This window comes from Phoenix dactylifera, chromosome 15, assembly GCF_009389715.1.
Source record: "Phoenix dactylifera cultivar Barhee BC4 chromosome 15, palm_55x_up_171113_PBpolish2nd_filt_p, whole genome shotgun sequence".
Lineage (NCBI taxonomy): Eukaryota > Viridiplantae > Streptophyta > Magnoliopsida > Arecales > Arecaceae > Phoenix > Phoenix dactylifera.
This window is the reverse complement of record NC_052406.1, coordinates 5,644,592-5,665,938: the sequence shown is the minus strand read 5'-3', so window position 1 is coordinate 5,665,938 and position 21,347 is coordinate 5,644,592. Positions and strand designations below refer to the sequence as shown.

Sequence of the window (21,347 nt, the reverse complement as noted above, 5' to 3'; positions counted from 1 at the left end):
TATCTACTGATACTTCTGCACCACTACCCAGTTCTTCTATCCACTGGTTCCGTCAAGATAAACTTATTCTGAGCGCCATTCTGGCTTCGGTTTCTGATGCTGTCATACCCCTCATAGCAACCTCCAAAACCTCCCACGAAGCCTGGAGCAAACTGACCACGCTTTATGCCAGTCGCTCCCGCACTCATGTTATGTAGCTTAAAGAGGCATTAACCTTTATTCAGCGTGGTAACCATGGTGTTGCTGAATATTTACAGTCTGTGAGAACCATTGCTGATGAACTTGCACTCATTGATTCTCCTTTATTTGAAGATGATGTTACTCTTTATGTTCTTAATGGTCTTGGTGCTGAGTTCCGGGACATTGCTGCTCCCATTCGGGCACGCGAGTCCTCCTTATCCTTTGAAGAACTCCATGATTTGCTGGTAACCCATGAGGTCTATCTAAAGCGTCTTGAGGCATCCTCTCAAACGATAGTGGCCACTGCCAATTCTACCCAACGCAGGCAGACATCTGGACAGCGCTTCTCCAGACGTAACTCGCTCTCTTTTCGTCTAACCCAAGATCACAAGAGAGACTCCAAGTACCGACACTCTAAGCCAAGGTACGCTCCCAAATGCCAGCTCTGTGATAGTGTTGGCCATACTGCGAAGACCTGTCCCCGGCTGTCTTCTTCCGAACCCACTGCAAACTGTGTGTCTGCTGCTCATCCCGATGACAAACGTTGGCTCATTGATTCCGCTGCATCCCACAACATTACTACCAAGCTATCGAATCTTCATCTCCATTCTGAATATGATGGCTCAGATGAAGTTGTAATTGGTGACGGCTCAGGTTTGCCGGTGACACACGTTGGTTCGTTATCTCTTCCATTTCCTGATCGTATATTTCATATTGCTGATACCCTCTGCGTCCCCGCTCTTCAGAAAAATCTCATCTCTGTTCATCAATTCACCAAGCAAAATGATGTTTTCTTGAGTTTCATCCATCATTTTTTCTTGTAAAGGATCGGAGAACGGGGAAGCTTCTTCTACAAGGACCGTGTGAGCATGGTGTGTATCCTCTTCCGGAATCGCATGCGCTTCAGACACCACATAAGAAACTTGCTTTCATTCATGAAAAGATCTCTGTGGCTGGTTGGCACAGCCGTCTCGGTCATTCTTCTCCCAAAGTCGTTTCTCGTCTCATCGCCTCCTTTTCGCTTCCTGTTAATTGTTCTGTGTCATGTTCACAGCTCTGTAATTCGTGTGCTGTTAATAAAGCTCACAAGTTGCCCTTCAAATCCCATGGTATGACGAGTACTGCTCCCTTTGAGCTTCTATACACTGATATCTGGGGTCCATCTCCAGTTGCTAGTATCACTGGACACAAGTATTACATTATTTTTGTTGACCATTTCATCAAATATGTGTGGTTTTATCCACTCAAACAGAAGTCTGAGGTTCGGACTCTATTCCCGCAGTTCCATCGAATGGTTTCCACTCGGTTCAACACCCAAATTCGTGGACTATACTCTGACAATGGTGGAGAGTTTGTTGCCTTACAATCCTATCTCTCTGCCCATGGGATCAGCCATTATACATCGGCTCCACACACTCCCCAGCAAAACGGAGTATCTGAACGTCGACATCGTCATGTAGTTGAGACTGGCCTTACACTTTCACTCATGCTTCTCTTCCACAAGACTTCTGGTCATATGCCTTCTCTACTGCTAGTTATCTCATCAACTGTATGCCTACTCCAATACTACAATATAAGTCACCTTTTGAGGCTCTGTTTGGCTCGTCACCAAATTATCTCAAGCTAAGAACCTTTGGCTCCCGCTGCTATCCGTGGCTAAAGCCTTACACCACTCACAAGTTATAATCCAAATCCCTTCCCTGTCTTTTTGTTGGCTACTCTACCAGTCAGAGTGCCTACCTGTGCCTTCATCTTCCCACAAATCGTCTTTATGTCTCCCGTCATGTCCAATTTGATGAGTCTGTTTTTCCATGCAACGAGTCTGCTCCCACAAACCAACAGTCGATGCCAACTCCTGGAATGCACTCATCTGCAGTTTCTCCGGTGTCCTTTGTGCCAATGGAGGTTTCTACTGCTGCCACACCCATGCACGCACGTCCTTCTGATGACGCTTCCTCCTCCACTACGGCTGCGTTGTCGTTGTCTGACTTGCCATCACCCCCCACATCCTCTGATGCACCTTCTGCTGCCGTTCCTCTGGAACATCCTCCGGCTACTCCACCTCCTCGTCAGCATCACATGATCACCCGATCCATGAACAATATCTATCGGCCGAAACAACTATCTATTGCCACCAAATATCCACTACCTGAACCTCTTGAACCAACTTGTGTCAGCCAGGCTCTCAAAGACCCATGGTGGCGTGCTGCAATGTCGGATGAATTCACAACTCTTCTCAAGCATGGAACTTGGGACCTTGTTCCTCCCACTGCTGGTATGAACCTTGTGGGCAGCAAATGGGTATTCCGTGTGAAACGCAACCCAAACGGCTCTATCAGTCGATTCAAAGCTCGCCTAGTTGCCAAAGGGTTTCATCAGCGGCCTGGTGTTGATTACTCCGAAACATTCAGCCCCGTTGTTAAATCTGCCACCATCCGGCTTATTCTTTCTTTTGCAGTCATGAAAGGATGGTGCCTTAGACAACTGGACGTAAACAATGCATTTCTCCACGGTACTCTTGATGAATCAGTTTTCATGAAACAACCTCCTGGCTTTGAGGATCCCTTTAAACCACACTTCGTTTGTCAGTTAAAGAAAAGCATCTACGGACTTAAGCAAGCTCCCCGCTCCTGGTATCGGTCTCTTCGAGCGGCTCTTCTCAGTTCTGGTTTTCAATCTTCCTGTACTAACACGTCTCTCTTCATTTACCACTCGGCCGGTGTTACATGCTACTGCCTTGTCTACGTGGATGATCTTATTATCACAGGCAGCAATTCTTCTTTTGTTTCACAGATTATTACACAACTAAGTGACCGATTTTCCATTAAAGACTTGGGGAATCTTCACTACTTCTTGGGCATCGAGGTAATCCCTACAACTCAGGGGCTTTTTCTCTCACAGCACAAATATGTGCGTGATCTCCTCGCTCGCACCAACATGGATGGAGCTAAGACAGTTCAGACCCCTCTATCTACCAGCACTCCCCTTGTTCTCCTAGATGGCTCCTCCCTTGCGGACATCACTGAATATCGCAGTGTCATAGGCAGCCTTCAGTACCTCAGTCTCACCCGACCGGATATTGTCTTCGCTGTGAATAGACTCTCCCAGTTGATGCATAAGCCGACTATCAACCACTGGGCAGCTGCCAAGCGACTACTCAGGTATCTCAAGCATACCATCTTTCATGGCATTCACCTCCGGAAGAATAGTGCATTGCAACTCAGCACCTACGGACGCCGACTGGGCTGGAGATCATGACACTCGTGTGTCGACTACCGCCTTCATCACATTCCTTGGTTGTAATCCCATTTCCTGGATAGCTCGCAAACAACGTGCTGTATCCCGTTCGTCCACTGAAGCTGAATTCCGTGCCTTGGCAGCTGCCACCTCTGAAACAGTCTGGCTACAATCTCTCCTTTCTGAACTTGGCCTCCAGCTTCCACAAGCTCCACAGCTCTACTGTGATAATATTGGAGCCAACCATTTTAGTCTAAATCCAGTACAACATTCTTGCATGAAGCACATTGAAATTGATTTGCTTTTTGTCCATGATCTTGTGCAAAAAGAAAAAAATCAGTATTCATCATGTTCATACTATGGATCAGTTGGCAGACCTGATGACTAAACCTCTGCCTCGCCACCGGTTTCATCTACTTAAATCCAAGATTGGCCTTGCTGATGGCTCGTCCATCTTGAGGGGACATATAGAACCTGTTACCAAGCCTCCGCCTTGAGCGGAACTTCTGCACCATTCTAGCTATCTCTATGATGATCCCAGTGAATCAGATAAGCTGTTAGTGAGTTGTTGTAACACACCTCGATACGAGGAACCACTTCCGTAAACTGTTATGTGGATCTCCTTATATATATATATCTCTTGAAAAACACTGATAAGTGGGAGAGTTCTTTCAGTAAAACTACTATTCATCTCTTCTATACTCACATCAAATGCCACAAACAAGTCCTCTGAATAGCCCTCACAATCCATGAGAGCATCACAAGACTCCACCTAAAATGCGAGGGCCATGCTCACAATAAAAAGATGGAACGTTGATACTAACATAATGGTAGAAAAGCTTCGACCATAAAAAGGTCAACTTAAAACTCTTTTATGACTGCTAAGAGAAGTCTTGATAACCAAATGACTATTCATCTACAGCAAGGAGGATCCATGAATTCTATAAATTGGAAATTTTTATTCCATTGGCTACAATAATTTTCTATTGTTACGTACCAATGGCTTCCAAATCCATCTCCATGCAGAAGGTGGTCATCAGTGGAGAACCATAAATTAAAGAGGCTTAGCATCATCACTTTTGTTTGGAAATGCGATTAAACAAGCCAGTTACTTTATGAGATCACCGAAGCAATAAATTGATCACATGACAGATCTCTTATTATACTAGTTTCATAATAGATTAGGCCCACAGTGTCACCAAATGCATCCTTCTCAAACAGTTTGCTAAGATAGTATATTGATCCATTAAACCATTATGATATCATATTACTTCCTGCAGACAACTAGAGTTTTTTCCATGACCACAAACTTGGTGACCTACAGGCTCCTCGAGTTTGTACAGTTACTGCACACTGAGGACTTCAATCTCAAAAACTAGGACCGAGTTGGGTTGAATACCCCATGCTGGAAATCCATTAGCTCCATAAGCATAATCTGGGGAGCACTGCAAATAGATTGTAACATAATGTCAGCAAAGATCTAAATGCATGGGAAGTGCACTCAATGAAAACAATTCAGATATCAAGACTGGCCAGGTGCCTCAATAGTGGCAGCAGGGTATCTAGAATGTCAACTGGCTGGGCACAAAAGAAACACATCGGTATACAGAAAATGACCAAGAACCTTAAAATCTAAAATGACTTTATCCAACCCGTTCTAGAACTAGGGAACGTTGAGGCACATGCTGTATTCTTCCACACCGGAAAATATATGAATGACTACAGAGATGGTGTGCAAAAACAAATAAACAATGGATCATCACCAAGCACCAGATGCTTCAAAGCAAAAGCATCTGGGAAACTTCGCACCAGATGCTTCAAAGTAAAAGCATCTGGGAAACTTCTCCTCTTGCCTTGGTGGCAAGGCGTAGTGCCATCCAAACTAGAGTTTGGTGGTAATACCAAACAAGTTGCCTTGGTCAAATACTACCACTACCTTGATGCTTCATATCAAGCAGTTGCTGTTACAAGTGAGATTGCACCACTGGAACACAACTGATAGCATTTAAAGGTACATTATGAAGAATATTACCTGAAGGCGAGCAACTTCACCAATTTGCATGTCCATCACACCCTCATCCCATCCTATAAAAGAGAAATGATTGATTATTACACTTACACATGAAACATATCATCAAACAAGAAGCTGCTAACAGACAAGCAAACATATCGTACAGAATAATGAGATATAGCTTCTTATACCAATTGCTGGATCAAGTCTTAGATGATAAAATACTTAGCCAGATGGTTAAGTCAATCAAGTACATTTCACCTGAATTATAACATTTGTCCTACGATATCAATATACAGGCATAAGATTTTTATTCAGTATGAATTTGCTAGCACACTAAAATAAAGAACAAGGGAAAACAAAAAATGCTAATTAGTATCCCTTCGGGACAACTAACACTTATGCAAGTACAGAGTGCAGATGATTCGAGACATTCATGATGTTTTAGTCAATGATAAGAATTCAATGCAAAATCACAAGTACTTAACCAGAAAACCTGGACAAAAACCAGCAAGATGACAAACCAAACATGGCATAAGTGCCTTCAATTATGACATGACTAGTGTAAGATTAATCAGGATTTTGGCCCACATATTCGCAGGTTTGGCTGAGTTCAGATTTGGAAACAAGAATAATTTCAAGAGTAAAGTTGGATAGATGGTCAACTAAGGCATAAGCATCAACCCAAACTTGCATTGAAGAAAGATAAATGGGAAAAAGTTATCAAGCTGGGTCCAAAGCAGCTAAATTTTGACACAAAGACATACTGTTCAACTCAAAAATCAGAAATCTATCTCAGGGCAGAAGCAACCACAAATTCAGTTACGAACTAGATCTATTTGATTGACAAGATACATCAACAGCAAGGGATGATTTAGATGAGGTTATATCATGGCTAAAATTTGCTTAGTTTCGTAGACATGGCTAATTAATGACCATATTCTTAATAGATAATACAAGCAGAGCTTACATTAATTGTTCATGAACTGTTTATCGTTTCCTTCTTAGCTTTGAACTATTACTGATGATTCATTTAGTAGTAGCTTACTATTTTAAATTCGCTGATGCTCTCTATTTGTCAGCATACAAATTCTACTGGTAAAAGAAAACAAATTGTATAGGAATAGCTGTAGTCTGACTCAGCTCCAGGAGCCCTCACTAGGCAACAAGAATTACTCATTATCAGCCATTATTGCAATATATTCACCATGTAGAATCTTTCTTTAAAAAATTCTGGGCATCTCTCCGACAGATTCCATATAGCAAACATGGCAGACGTGCTCAATTTTGTACATAACAGCACATAATATTTCCATATCATCTCAGCAAATTAAAAAACAAAAACCCACTCATCACTACTAACACCTCCCATACTTTCTTTGCCCATAAACAAGATATATATATTTGAAAGACTATAACAGAGCAGGAATCCTCCCGGAGCATATGTCCGAGCCACTTATACATGGGAAAGTCCCCATGAGGAACTTTATTAATAATCTTCAGCAGTACTGCAATCTTCCAAATGGTTTTCCAGCTCTAATCAACCGCTCATTGTCCAAGTGACCAAGCTCCAAATTTTATTAAATAGTGTAAATCCAGGGGAGCAAATTAGAGCCCAAAGCACTAATAGTAAAATCACACAAATTCACTAATTATTAAAGGTAGGACACTGTGGTTGCTTCTCACTGCTACATGGACCTTAGTTGCCAGAATCAAGAGCAGGTGCAGGTGCAGAAAAGCAGATATTTTAGAAACACTTTCAGTAAAGAAGCACTTAGGAAATGGGTGCAAGGTCAAGAATCCAGGATGATTCTAAAGCATGTGCATTACCTTAGATAGAATATTCCGGCTAGTTAAATGTGGACCAATAGCAAAATTGTATAAGTTCCAGTTGTATTGAACTCAACAACTTGGATCACAACTAATGTTACACCCAAAGCCAACTACACAACCTACAACCACCAATCAGAGTGTTAACAAAGTTAAGTATTAAAGATCTGCACAACCATAAGCCCACCTCAAGAACTTGAATGCCTTTGGGCACCAAAGAACCCGTCTTTCACTTGGGAAAATAATCTGGGAAAAGGTAGTCGTTAATATGGAAGAATGACAAAATATTTTGTTATTTTTAAGCTCATACAGATGGTTAAGGAATTGTTAGTTATGGTACATAAGATTTCAAGGTGCGGTTGAAAATTTTTGAGCCACTTCTACTATGAGAACGGAGAACTTACAAAGCCCAAATCTATAACAGGCAAATGGCATTTGTCAGATCCCGCAAATTTCAAGGTGATATTAATGCTCGAAAATCAAATCTTAGATTTACAATTAGCATTTTAAGGACTAAACTGTAACCATGACAGGTGGTATGGAGTGTTCCGCATTGACCAATACAGTATCAATACAGTTCAGGGGCTCAATAAACTTAGTGCCAACACATGATATTGGTTTTATGTCGACTACAACAATGTACCATGTGTCAATGTGAACCACCCTGTACCACCAAGAAGGTACCTCTACGGGACCTGATACCAAGACTAAAAACATTGCTTACAATAATATCAATACAAACACGAGCCTATTATGAAATTTTCCGTGTGTTCTTCACTTCCCTCCTACTTATTAATCATACACAAGTAAGTCTAATTTTATGGAGTCATTGCTAATTTTAAGGACAATATAGCCAATACCTATATGAGTTTGTTCGTGATATGCAGTGTAGAAAGGTACTTATATTGCTATATAGCATAGTCTACCTCTCTGCTTATATCCTTATGCAATCTTAAATGCATAAAATATTATTTCAATATTTATTTCTTTGATACTATTAATGCTCATTATATTCTAGCAATTATAATATATTATAATTACATAATAGTTCATTGTACTTAAAATTGTTTATGAATATATACTTCGAACAGATATATTTATCATGTCATAAGATAACTTTCTAACAAAGAGAAATTTCAATCGAGCAACCCATTCTATGACAGGTCTCAACTTACCCCATTCTTGTGCCTTAGTGGGCCTAGTATTTCTAGCAATTGAAATGGCTTCTTTATCTCTTCACATCCAAAAATCATAACACAAACATTTATCAAGTGCAATATGGCACAACATGTGAGTCATGCCGAACAATAATAGTTATCATAATAAAAAATCTGAATAAAACAGAACATAAAAACCTAAAAATCAAACAAAATACAACAAAATGATATTAAATAAAATAAGTCATCAACTAACTCCATATACCCCCCTTCGTTATGCAAATAACATGCTGCATGGGAAGCCTACAAGGAGCTTACCGAAGTAAAAAATCCAGATAGTTTCTTATATCATATTTCTCAAATATGAAAAAAAGCAAGTCACTCTGTTGACTAAGAGACATGCAATATTCAACTTCAAACACATCATGATACTTGATAACTCCTCGATGATTCTCCATAGCAAGTTAATAGTACAATCATCACCTTAATATGTTAGCGAGAACCAACAAGATGGAAGTATATTTCCAGGTGAAAAAAGAGAGTTACCTTTTATAACTGAACCCAGACCAATTTTAAAAGTGAACGGCTTCTGCCCAGGATCTTTTGTGCTGAAATTTGACAACAACAGAATTAACTTCTATCGGAAGCCATTTCTTTGAACACAATGTTACTTTTTACTCTCCTAACAGAAGATAAAGTGAGGAGAAAAAAACACTTACCTCCAAAACTTTTTTGAGAGATCACCATCCTTTCCTGCATAAAAGAAAATAATTGAAGAATATACAGTGTTTTAACAAAACCAACCAGTTTGACATTGGTTTTGCAACAATCAGAATAGCAGATAAAGTATAGTGGGGATAGTAACAGCAAAAGACCACCAGTAAACCTCTCCATGGCATTACGGAATTAGCCGCTAATCATGATTTTTTTTCACTGGAAATGAAGTAAATAATATAATTATTTCCAAAGTCTATCATATGACATTCCAGGGGAAAAAAGGGGTGCAAGCTGCACAATCAACCAATACAATTAGTTTACACTGAAGTAACACCCCAAAAGTTGTTTCATCAGATTGCTTGATCAAGAAAGAGGTGAATAATGTGCCACTCAGGGTAGTTTATAATTTATATATTTAATTCATATTATCTTCAAAGATGAGTTTTTTAGATTAAATTAAAAAAGCTCATGGACTTTGAGAATTTGCCTAGGCATAACATGTAGATACATGGTCCTACATATTTCGATAGGAAATGCGATTGCCAGAGCCAAAATTATTGGTTGCAAAGAACTTTAGTTTAATCTCGGGCAACTTAACATCTGTATCCTCTAAAGCAAAGAACAAAAAATGCATGCTTTTCTTGCTCGTAACATAGCCTTGCTTTTGTTGCTTTCCGGCATCTCAAAATGCTTGTTTACGAAAGGAACCACAGTTGCAAGTCCAATTTCAAACTAGATAGGAAGTTCTCCTGCAAACTAAAGGAGCTTGACCAAGTGATCCAGAGACCTTTCTGCCAGGACTGAATCATACACACAGCGTCGATATAATTTCGAGCTTGTGGGTAAAAGAATCACGAGCCAACATGAGTTATAGGCGCGCAAACAATATGCTTGACTCAAAGCCCATGCTAAGAAGTGGTGCGGCACAGTTAATGTGATAGAAGCTTGTGCATAAGGAAAGAATATCGCCAAATTGCCATTTATTGATCAAGAAAACTCATCAGTTGACCGCCTATTTGAATCTGGGTTAGTCACCATTGCAATTATATAAAGCTCTTTTCTCATGTCGTAAACTAGAAGAAGAAGATCATGGTTCCGATCGCATCCTTCAATCCTGCGATTTTACAAAATAGCAAATCCCTGCGGCCTCTTTAGTGATATCCACCCAAATTTGAAGACATAGGGCACAATAAAGCAAGATGGGCTAAGGAAACAAAAAATTGGGGGAAAGAAAGGAAAAATATCGAGAAGCACCAAAGGGAATATTGGGGGTTTCTCAATCGCAGTACAAGATCGAGAAAAAAATGGAAGAATAGAAGAGAGAAGGGATGTGAGAGAACGGACCGAAGCCGGTGCAGTGAACGGTGACGGTTTGGCCCTTGACGGGCTTGGGGCCGACACCGGCCGTGAGGATTTGCTTCGTCACGCCCATTGCTGTTCTGCTCTTTTCCCCGTCGCGGATGCCCGTCAACTGCTGATATTTTATCGGTGAGAATGGATACCATTTATATACGTGGACGGATCCTAGTTTGTGTTACTGTTTACCAACCCTAAAGAAACTCGCCCAGCTCCTAACCCGGGACTCAGCTGTCTGTCCCAAAACAGGATACAGCCTTTTCTGCAAATCATATCTTCGCATGTCTAGTCTAGAGACTTCTTTTTGTGTTGTTGCCTGTCTGCCATGCAAGTGGATTTCAAAAGGGGAAAAAAAAAAAACAAATTTCAAAATATCCTAACTTCAGAATTTTATGAATATAAAGCACTAAAGTTTGTATCATGATAAAATACTAGAGTTCTGTTCTTGCCGCTTTCAAAATTCTCAATTCAATGAATCTGGGCCAAATGAGGATGGTCTAAGGTTGTCATATAGTTCTTACGTTTACTAGATTGCCTATAGCTTTTGATGAATTGGGTAACAACTTAGGACATTATCCAAAATGGCTAGCTCGAAGGTATTTTTGAGTTCCTTAACTCTATATAAGTACCCAAGAACATACGCCCGCACGGATCCTCACAGATTATATCTTACTTGCACAAATTTTACTGCTTTATTATTTCTTACAGAAAATAAAAATTCAAGTTGGCTGACTTTTTAATTCTCTAGTTGACATTGTATTCATCTAATAACATAAAATAATAGAGTTTTAAGAATATTAAGCACTTGATGAAACAATGACGCAGTCGGAATGGATTGCAGATTTTTTTTTTCTTCTTTTCTTGTTAATGGCGGCTAGGGTTTTTTTTTTTTTTTTTTTTACTCAACAAGTTCCTAATCAGTTAAAACCGTGTTGCGCATAGATCCAGTCTCTCCGAATCACATAATGTCGAGTCAGCTGATCAAGCAAAAGGTATCTATTGTACAGTAGGTGGGTCCTTGACCTTTGCACCATAACCGATGTAAGGGCTGGCTTTGTTTGGTCCGCATCATCGTGCCATCAGTTCAAGAGCGCCCATTGTGGACTGAAATGATCTCCATGCAATGTGCTTAGGTGTGCAGGGGCCCTCACGTATTGTCCTTTTCAGGCTTTTTGGGCGTGGCGTGGGGAAGGCAGCTTCTGAGAAGAGCTCTCCCTTGGTCACCCTCCCAATTTATGAGACCGTGATGGAATGTTGCTCTCCAAGTTGCCAATGCCATCTCCAGTGACCATCCAGGAAGTGACCAAGTACCACATCAGACAGCTTCCTTGGCTCTGCAATTATATTGCTGAGTCTCAAGCCTCCAGTTCCTCACCAGTTCGGAGGGCCATGCCAAGTGAAGTAACCATATCCCTCCTTGACATGTATCGCTATAGACTCATTTGGGCAGCGAGAGGAGGAAAAAAAGCAGAGCATGGTCAGCCAAAAAAAAAGAAGAAATATTTCATATTTGATTAGAATTTAGAAAAAAAGAGATAAAAAATAGCTTATTCATAAAAATAAGATTTTTATATTTTATAAAAAAAAATATGTGAGATATGAAAAAAATCAAATTTCCACCTACTAAGAATTGAGGTAATTTTTTTAACAAAAATGCATGTTAGGTAGGATATGATGAAGTCTTTTCCTTTGTGGATATAATAGATACTTTTGACAATTTTTTTCGAAGATTAGACGGTCAACCAAACATAAGCCAATCTGGAAAATATTAATTTCTCATGGTTAACCAAATATCCAAAAACTATTTTTTTTGTATATTATAAGTCACGACATCAATTTTTCAGAAAAAATATTTTAGAAAAAAAATTCTTTTTACAAACCAAACGAAGTTTAAATAGGACAAAATCAGGAAAAAAAAAAGGGAGGGGAAAGCATGGCTAGGGCTTCAACGTATCACATATGTGGAGCCACCAAAGAAACGAAGGCCTGGTCACAATTGTCTAAGAAATCCACGGTGGGATGGATGGGCAAAACTTCATGAGGACGTGCCCAGTGCTTTCGCTCGTTTCTATGCCAATCTCTTGTTAATTTTTTACCATCCCTCTCTGTCACTGTAACTCCTCTATAGGGTTATTTCCGCTGCCACAAACCCGGGGAGGAGATAATCATGCGAGATGCACGTGATTGATTTTGCCTTCGTCGCCAAAATGGAGACCAATTCATCATTGCGTAGGATGGGGCAGTCCAAGGATTTCAGAAATTTTAGACACAAGATGTTTACGTGAGCTTTTTACTAAGCACAGTTAAGAGAGAGAGAGAGAGAGAGAGATGGAATCATGGAATGGCTAGTTTGGAATGGAATGGTATATGGAGGGGGCTGTGTTTTTCTTATATTATTTACTGAGTAATGCTACAGGAGTTCCGTTGCATGCATATAATTGATTCTCTTGCCACGTGGCAAGACGAAATTGGTGCACTCATAATATTTGATGTGATTACAATATTGCCAAATCAGCAATATAGATTGGCTTGAATGCTTCAGTGGAGGTGGTTTGGAGTTAAATAATCTCATATATATTTTGCTCAAACAAGGCTTGAATGGGGTAACGCTGAGCCTTGGATAGGATGATATAAGCATAGGGTGGATTCAACTCCCAAGGTCGTCGAACCTACTTTCGATCTCCGATTGTTCGTTCTTTCCTTGTGCAGCCGCTTGACCTGCAAAGGGACTCGGGCTCTAGCCCTTTTTATTTTTATTTTTATTTATTTATTTATTTTTATAAACCGGCGCCTTATAGTAGACAAGCATGAGTGCCTCCAGAACAATCCGAAACAAGTATCTAACGCAGAGCGGGCAGGATGACCTTAATACTCGCACGGAAGAAATCTCCTAAGTGGTGTGTGGCAAAGAACGTAATTCAGTCGGCAACTCTATTCGCCTTTCGAAAGTTGCGTGTGGCTTGAAAGGCGTCAAACTCTCGGAATTTCACATATATCCTGAAGCAACGAGTGTAGCCCGTTAGTGCTGTGTTGTCTCTGGATTCAGTCAATCATCGTGATTGAGTTGTCTTCTAGATAAGTGTTCTAGCCTCGATGGGGTGAGGTATAGGACAGTGGATGGGGGATTAGCCCTCCTTGTATAAAAGAAACTTCGAATCGGATAAAATGGTTGATGCGGTGGAATGCCATTGCTAGTTAGAGCTAAGCCGGGTTTAGTGACATGGAAGGTGCCGGTTGCTAACGGATCAATATTTCAACCACATCAATATTCTCAAATCATAATCTCCCATCAGAAATATTATTTACTATTATCACACAAATATTTGTTGTTATTTAAACAACTTAACTCCGGATGAATTGTGTTGCGGGATTTTCACCCCGGCAACAGCCTTAGTCCCAACCGAGCCGAGCAGAAAGAGACCGCGTCCCTCACGAGGTATTGTCCGCTTTGGGCGCTCCGGTCTGCGCGTCCAGCGCTGACGGAGGGAGACGTTTCCGGCCCGCGCGTCCAGCGCTGACGGGGGGATTGCCCTCACGGTTTTGTCCCACAAAAGGGCCCTCGTGAGGAAAAGGCTTCGCCCTCCTCATTATAAGGCACGGAACCTTTCCGCTCTAGCCGATGTGGGACTAAATTCAAGGCCCCCTCCCCCCACAACATAGCCCCCCCAGCGGGAAGGTTCCGGCCAGGTTTTATCCCAACGGGCCCCCACAGTCCTGGAGGGTAGTCAATGGAGAGAGGAGGCTTCCCTTCCTCTAGCGCCATCTGTTGCGGGATTTTCACCCCGGCAACAGCCTTAGTCCCAACCGAGCCGAGCAGAAAGAGACCGCGTCCCCCACGAGGTATTGTCCGCTTTGGGCGCTCCGGTCCGCGCGTCCAGCGCTGACGGAGGGAGACGTTTCCGGCCCGCGCGTCCAGCGCTGACGGGGGGATTGCCCTCACGGTTTTGTCCCACAAAAGGGCCCTCGTGAGGAAAAGGCTTCGCCCTCCTCATTATAAGGCACGGAACCTTTCCGCTCTAGCCGATGTGGGACTAAATTCAAGGCCCCCTCCCCCCCCCCACAACAAATTGTTTTTTTTAAAAAAAATGATGGCTATCATTATGATTTTTGTTAGCTACTTTTCGTAAAATAGCGGAAAAGTATTTTTATCCATGTTATTCTGACTAATTTTTCTTTTCTTTTTTTCTTGGCCAAATAGTTTGTATAATAGAATAAAAGCTAGGGGCGTTAGTAGGTATGGTTTGTTCAGATTTGGAACAACAATATCCAAATATATAAGAAATTTATAATAAAAAATTAAATCTTTAGTAATAGTTATTAACCATAACCATATATAATATGGTGGGGTTTGGTGACCCCAATGGAATCACCCAAGTTATCTTAGATCACTGATAATGTTTATTGCGGAGTAATTTGATCTCAGATAATTTAAAATCACTACGTTTGGTATGCTATATTTCAATAATTAAAGAATCCCAAATATCCATGAGCAATATGTTTGGTATTCCAATGAAAATTCAAGATCACTCACCATACAATACCAAAATTATCCCTAATATATTTCATAAAATATATCTATTAATCAAACAAAATATTTTTAATAAAGTATTAATATATTTATTTTTATATTAATTATTAATATATTTTATAAAAATATATATTTATTAGTCCTATAAAGAGATATTACTTATCATTATAGAATTAATATTTTTATTTATACTTATAATATATTAATTTTTAATGCTAATAATTGTTTTGATTAGAAAAATAAGGCACATAGAAGTAATATGTAAAATACTTTCATTATATAAATATAAGTAAAATAATATATTCCTACTATAATTTAAAATTAACATTAAATAATAATATGACAATAATATGATTGATAATATATTATAGTATACTTTATCATAAAATATAAAATATAATATCAATATAATATAGTATTGTATATATAATGCTGATATAATATATTAACGGTTGAGTATTTTTATTTTCAATTTTCAGCCCAAAATCACTACCTCGAGATGACCTTGGATTTCTGATCTTAGTCATTCCATCATTAAGTTAGATGGTGATTTGAGGGATTGGGATGATTCCAAATTACTACCACATAGGATCATCGTGGTGTAATTAAACACAATTATCTCATCATCTTTATCTACATCATTCTTGATCTTGGATTGATCATCCCATACCAAATGCTCCCTATCGGTATAAATTTGGTGGAGTAAATTGGTTATGATTTGGTTACTCTCCTTAAATTTTGTTAAAACGATTTCTTCCCGGAGTTTTTAAAATAATATCAGCTGGCTGGCAGCTGCGGTGAAACTCATTTTGCGCGAAACCGTTAAAACCCCAGATGCCCTAGTAAAATATAAAAATAATTATCCCCCTAAATTTCCCACAATACCCCTCTCTCTCCCCCTCCTCTCTCAATAATAAATCCCTCTCTCCGATCCCTTCCCCATCGGTCCCTTCCTCCTTTTCTTCTCGTGTCTCTTCCCAAAGTACACCCCTCCTCTCCCTTCCCACCGCCTCTCGCCGGTGGAGACTGTGAGATGAGAGCCCATCCCCCATCTCCACCGTCGATCTGAGGCACACCGGAGAAAAGAACCCCCCTTCCACCATGGAAGCCGAGCGAATGCGCCAGCTGATGCTCCTCTGGGCCAGATCCTTCAGCACTCGGGTTGGTCTCGTGGGTGGTAATCACACCGCTGCCCGCTTCTGCACTCGCTAATCTCACCCCCATCACCGCTTGCCGTGTTTCTCTCTTGCCATCATCCGTTCCGGCTTCCATCTTTGCCGCAATCAGCAAAGAAGACCGCCATGAAGAACGCTAGCCCTCGCACGACGACCAGACGAACCCCCCCAGGGGGCCCTTCCGCCGCCGCCGGAGCCATCGAGCTCAGAGAGGACCGTCTCGTGATCCGGCTGCCTGATTTCCGGCTACTCCAGCTCGTTGCCCGGTCGGTGCTCCTCATCGCCGCCATCCTCACCCTCCCCTGGCTCCGCGCCGTGCTCCTCTCGGCCGGAATGCCCGCGGCTCCGCCGCCGGGCGCCGCCGCCCCGCGGTCTCGTTGGGTCGACGACCCGTTCTATCTCCCAATGCTTCTCCGCGATCTGCAGCACCAGGGACTGCTCGGCGCCCGCGCCCGCGCCGTCTTCCTCGGGGACCCCGGCTCCCGGCTCCCCTTCTTGAAGCACAACCAGATCGAGCCGGTGTCCTCCGACCGAGAGTGGAAAATTCCCGACCGCTCCGTCGAATTCGTGCTCGCCGCCGGTGACTTCAGCGATGCCTCCTTCGAATTCGTCGACCGGGTGCTGAGAGTCGGCGGCATCACCGCAGTCCGATTAAGCTCGGACCCGTCGCATTCTTTCCACCTGCCGCCGAACTACAGAACGGTTTATATCCGGCGATTCGGATCCACCATTGTCGCCATAAAGAAGATCGGCCGAGCCAGTAACGACAACGATGAAAATGCCGCTAATTTCCAGGCCAGCAGAGCAGGGAGGAGACTGCTGGCGATTTCGAAGGCGAAAGAAGAGACGCGGAACGAATCGGAGGATGTCTTGCCGGAGCCACCATCCAAGAACGAGTCCGAGAAGCTGCGGAAGAGGGCTAAACACCTCCCGGATCTGATGGGCGACTCGCTGGCCGAGCACCCAAGACGGGTGTTTGTCGACGCCGGGCCGCCCGGGAGGACGGGGAGCGAGAAGTGGTTCCAGGAGCAGCATCCAAAGGGGAATTCGGCTTTCGAGATTATAAGGTTGGATGCGGTGGGGATAGCAAAGTGGCTGGCGAGGAATGTGAAGGAAGAGGAGTATGAGGTGATGAAGGCTGATGCAGAAGACTCCAATGGTGGGGCTAAGAACGAATAAAATGGTGTCGGTCCGTGTGTGGAGTGGGATCCGGGGTTCTAATAATAAGAGATCTACCGAAGAAGTTTCAAATGATTTTGAGAATTTGTGATATGGGTGTTTGATGTTTCTTTCCTTTCCTGTTCTTTCAAGTTAGGGACTGTGTTTGGAGCGCATGGTGATATCATATCATGTGCTTCTTTATCTTTTATATATTTTTTTGCATTTTGTTCTTGCCGGTTTATTTTCTGCTAAGGAAGAGTCATGATGGAGATGTTCCCTTTTGGATCCTTTGATGTACCAGAGTTCTTCTTCCAGTCTGAACTGTTTGGAATTTTCGAGCATGTGACTTTATTTTTATTTATTTATTTATGTATTTTATATGTTATTTATTTATTTATTCATTTATTTATGCAGCACTACATTCTCGTTGTGCTATAGGCCTATAACAGGTTGGGCGAGGTTCCTATTACTATGGGCCCTCTAGAGGTGGAGGTGGGACAGGGGGTTGTGGTCGCGAGTGGGCCCGATTTGGGCGATGCGACTATGGCTAGTGTACTCCCTGTTTGCGGAGACTGCCCTGTGAGGGACCCTCTGGCAGGGCGGGACGCGCCTGCATTCGGGGAGCCAGGGGTAGGGGACTCGAGTAGCCTTGAGGCGACGGTTAGTAGGTCCGCTGATCATTCGACGGTTGTTCAACGGGTGAAGGCGGCAGTATTACGAGTCGTGTCCGGGGCTAGCGTCGATGAGGGTCTGCGAGATGACCCGGATCATGATTTGATGATGGACCCTGCGGCCCAGAGGGTGGATGCACCTGTGGCCGACCTCTCGGATTTTTCCCCATGAGGATTCTTGCGTGGAATTGTAGAGGGGCGGCTAAGCCGGCCTTCATGTCTTCCTTTAGGCGATTGGTTCAGATCCATAGTCCCGAGATCTGCCTTCTCTATGAAACACGACTAGCCGGTAGTGGACTGGATCGTGTAGTACGCCGGTTTCAGGTCGACTGGGAGTCTTATGCAGTTGAGTCCCAGGGGATGTCCGGGGGTATCGTGGCTCTGTGGAAGCGGGGTGGGGCTACAGTCGATGTGTTCCATAACTGCTCCCAACAGGTCCTGATGATTATTACGGCACCTAACACCGCACCATGGGTTCTATGCGGTGTGTATGCTAGCACTGACCATCGGACCAGGAGGGTCCTATGGGATGAGCTCACCCGCTTAATCGCTCAGGGTCTTCCAACGGCGATTGTAGGTGATTTTAATTGTATCTTGGAGGGGAGTGAGAAACGTGGAGGTAGGGCTTTTACTGACACTGTGGAGAGGAGGGAGTTCCGAGACTTTCTCTCGCGAAACGGCCTGGTGGATCTAGGATTCTCTGGCCCGCAATTTACTTGGTGTAATAACCAGTCTGGCCAAGCCAGTGTGTGGGAGCGGCTCGATAGGGCTATTGCTTCCCCTGACTGGCTTACCAGATTTCCGTCCTACAGGGTTAGTCATCTACCCCGGATTGCTTCGGACCACTGTCCTTTGTTGATTTCGACCGTATCTGGTTCTTCTCACCAGTGCCCCTTCCGCTTTGAGAAGGTTTGGTTGTCTCTCCCTCAATCCTGGGACATTGTCCGAGGAGCTTGGAGTCAGCCGGTTCGTGGTGACCCCATGCACAGGGTTTCACGTAAATTGGAATTGACTAAGCGTCGGTTACGGCGTTGGAACCGTGAGGTAGTGGGGGATATCTTCAGGAGGTTGGAGGAGGTGGAGACTGCGATTGCCGACCACCAAAGTAGAGAAGCCCAGTTGGGTGCGCTCCCCGAGGCCGATATGGTCAGCCTTCGGGGTCTCCTCGCCACTCACCACTCAATCTTGCGGCAACATGAGATCTTCTGGAGGCAAAAATCCAGAATTCAATGGGTCAGAGAGGGTGATCGAAATACCAGTTTCTTTCACCGCTCTACGATTATCAGGAGGCAGAGGAACATGATTCGATCCTTGCGGGATGAGCAGGGGCACCGGGTTGAAGGCGATTCGGCCATCACCCGTATCCTGCTTGATTTCTTTCGCTCTCGTTGGACGGAGGATTGTGGGTCCGATCCTGCCGGTCTACTCCCGAGGGCTGCTTCCCAAATCAATACGACTGAAAACGCTATGTTGGTTCGTCCAGTGACGGAGGGGGAGGTGCGTGAGGCTATCTGGGCACTGGGTGCGGATAAGGCCCCTGGTCCAGATGGTTTCCCACCTTTCTTTTTCCGGAGATACTGGGGTATCGTTCGGACTGCAGTGGTGGAAGCGGTCTTGTGTTTTTTCAATCAGGCTGGTATGCCCGACGATTGGAAAGCCACATTTGTCACGCTTATACCAAAGCGTCAGGACGCGGCCGAGCCGAGTCATTTTAGGCCGATCAGCTTGTGTAATACTTTATACAAAGTTGTGGCAAGAATACTGATGGAACGAATGAAGCCCCTCCTCTCCGGCATTATCTGTCAGGAGCAGGGTGCTTTTGTGAGGGGTCGGAGTATCTCCGATAACGTTATGGTGGCCCAGGAGATGATGTGGGATCTTCGACGGGCCTCGCAGCGGCGGAGTTTGATGGCCGTCAAGCTAGATATGGAACGAGCTTATGATAGAATCAGGTGGAGTTTTCTTAGGCTAGCTTTGGAGAGCCTGGGGTTCCATGAGACTTGGATTGGGTGGGTTCTGGGGTGTGTCCGGGGACCGAGGTTCTCTATCTTGGTCAATGGCTCCCCATCTCCTTTCTTCAGTTCTACTATGGGGCTTCGGCAGGGATGCCCGTTATCTCCGTATCTATTTATTATTTGCTCTGATGTCTTGTCTCGGGCATTGCGGGCTGCGTGTGCCGCCGGTGAGTTGGGGGCCTATGTCCCAACTCCAGGGGCCCAGCCGATATCACACCTACTATTTGCCGATGACTGTCTCCTCCTGACCCGGGCTCGCGTAGCTGATGCTCTGGCTATCAGGAGGGTGGTGGGTGCCTATTGCACGGTATCCGGTCAGAGAGTGAATGGCCAGAAATCCTCCATCTCTTTTAGCCCTAGCACACCACTCAGGGTTCGACGGGGGATTCGGGAGATTCTGGAGATGCCTGAGCAGGATGGGACCTGGACCTATCTGGGTGTTCCGATCTTGGGCAGGAGATTGCGAGTTTCTGAGTGCACCGGGATGGTGCAGCGGGTTCAGAGCAGACTAGAGGGCTGGCGGGCAGCGTCCCTGTCTATGATGGGCAGAGTTATGCTGATTCGAGCTGTTCTGGGCTCCATGCCCATTTATCTTATGGCAAATACGGTGGTCCCAAGGTCTGTCTTATTGAAGATTGAGCGACTTCTTCGGGGCTTCTTATGGGGCTCACATGGAGGGGGTCGTGGGGTGCACATGGTGGCATGGGAGCGCATCTGCCTCCCCCTCAGGGAGGGTGGTCTAGGGGTGGTGTCTCTCCTAGAGAGACGAGAGCTACTTCTTGCCCAGCATGCTTCCCGTCTTATCTTGGAGCCGCAGGGGCTCTGGAGCCGGATTATGACTATCCGTTATGGGGGGGCAAGCCTGGAGGGCTGGACCCGAGGAGGGCGGAGATGCTCCTTTCTATGGCGTGAGATAGCGACGTACTTGCCATTGGTGTCGAGTCACACCCGTTGGCTGATAGGCGACGGACGTAGCATCGATGTAGCTGGAGACCCATGGGTCGACGGCCTCCCGCTGCGACTTTGGCCGACTATGGTTAGTGTCGAGGCTGGGGTGGGTCTGCGGGTTTGTGATCTCATGACCCCCGGGGTGGCTGGTTGGGATGAGACTCAGTTGGCCCGTTTTTTCGGGCAGTTTTTGGCGGAGCGGGTTCGCTCACTACCGTTACCACAGAGTGGCGGACCAGATGTACGTGTGTGGGGTTCCTCGACCAGATCTAGGGTCAGGATGGGCGATCTCTCCCATATCCTGCGGCTGGATTGTGAGCCTGGCCCGGATTTTGCCTGGATCTGGCGATTGGGGCTCCAC

The 21,347-nt window shown here is 44.0% G+C and overlaps 2 protein-coding genes across 2 annotated transcripts; one reads left to right on the top strand and one right to left on the bottom strand.

The window, feature by feature from the left end:
• Positions 1-4,512: 4,512 nt before the first annotated feature.
• LOC103722298 (peptidyl-prolyl cis-trans isomerase FKBP12) lies at positions 4,513-10,642 on the bottom strand. Its single transcript, XM_008812800.4, has 5 exons — positions 10,477-10,642; positions 9,135-9,168; positions 8,962-9,023; positions 5,450-5,502; positions 4,513-4,862 (listed from the first exon to the last, which is right to left on the bottom strand). The coding sequence occupies exons 1-5, from the start codon at positions 10,562-10,564 to the stop codon at positions 4,761-4,763; spliced, it is 339 nt and encodes a 112-aa protein (XP_008811022.1). The 5' UTR covers positions 10,565-10,642; the 3' UTR covers positions 4,513-4,760.
• Positions 10,643-16,317: 5,675 nt separating this feature from the next.
• LOC103695445 lies at positions 16,318-17,370 on the top strand. The gene has a single exon (XM_008776779.4). It carries the CDS (start codon positions 16,318-16,320, stop codon positions 17,368-17,370), a length of 1,053 nt encoding a protein of 350 aa, XP_008775001.2.
• Positions 17,371-21,347: the final 3,977 nt, after the last annotated feature.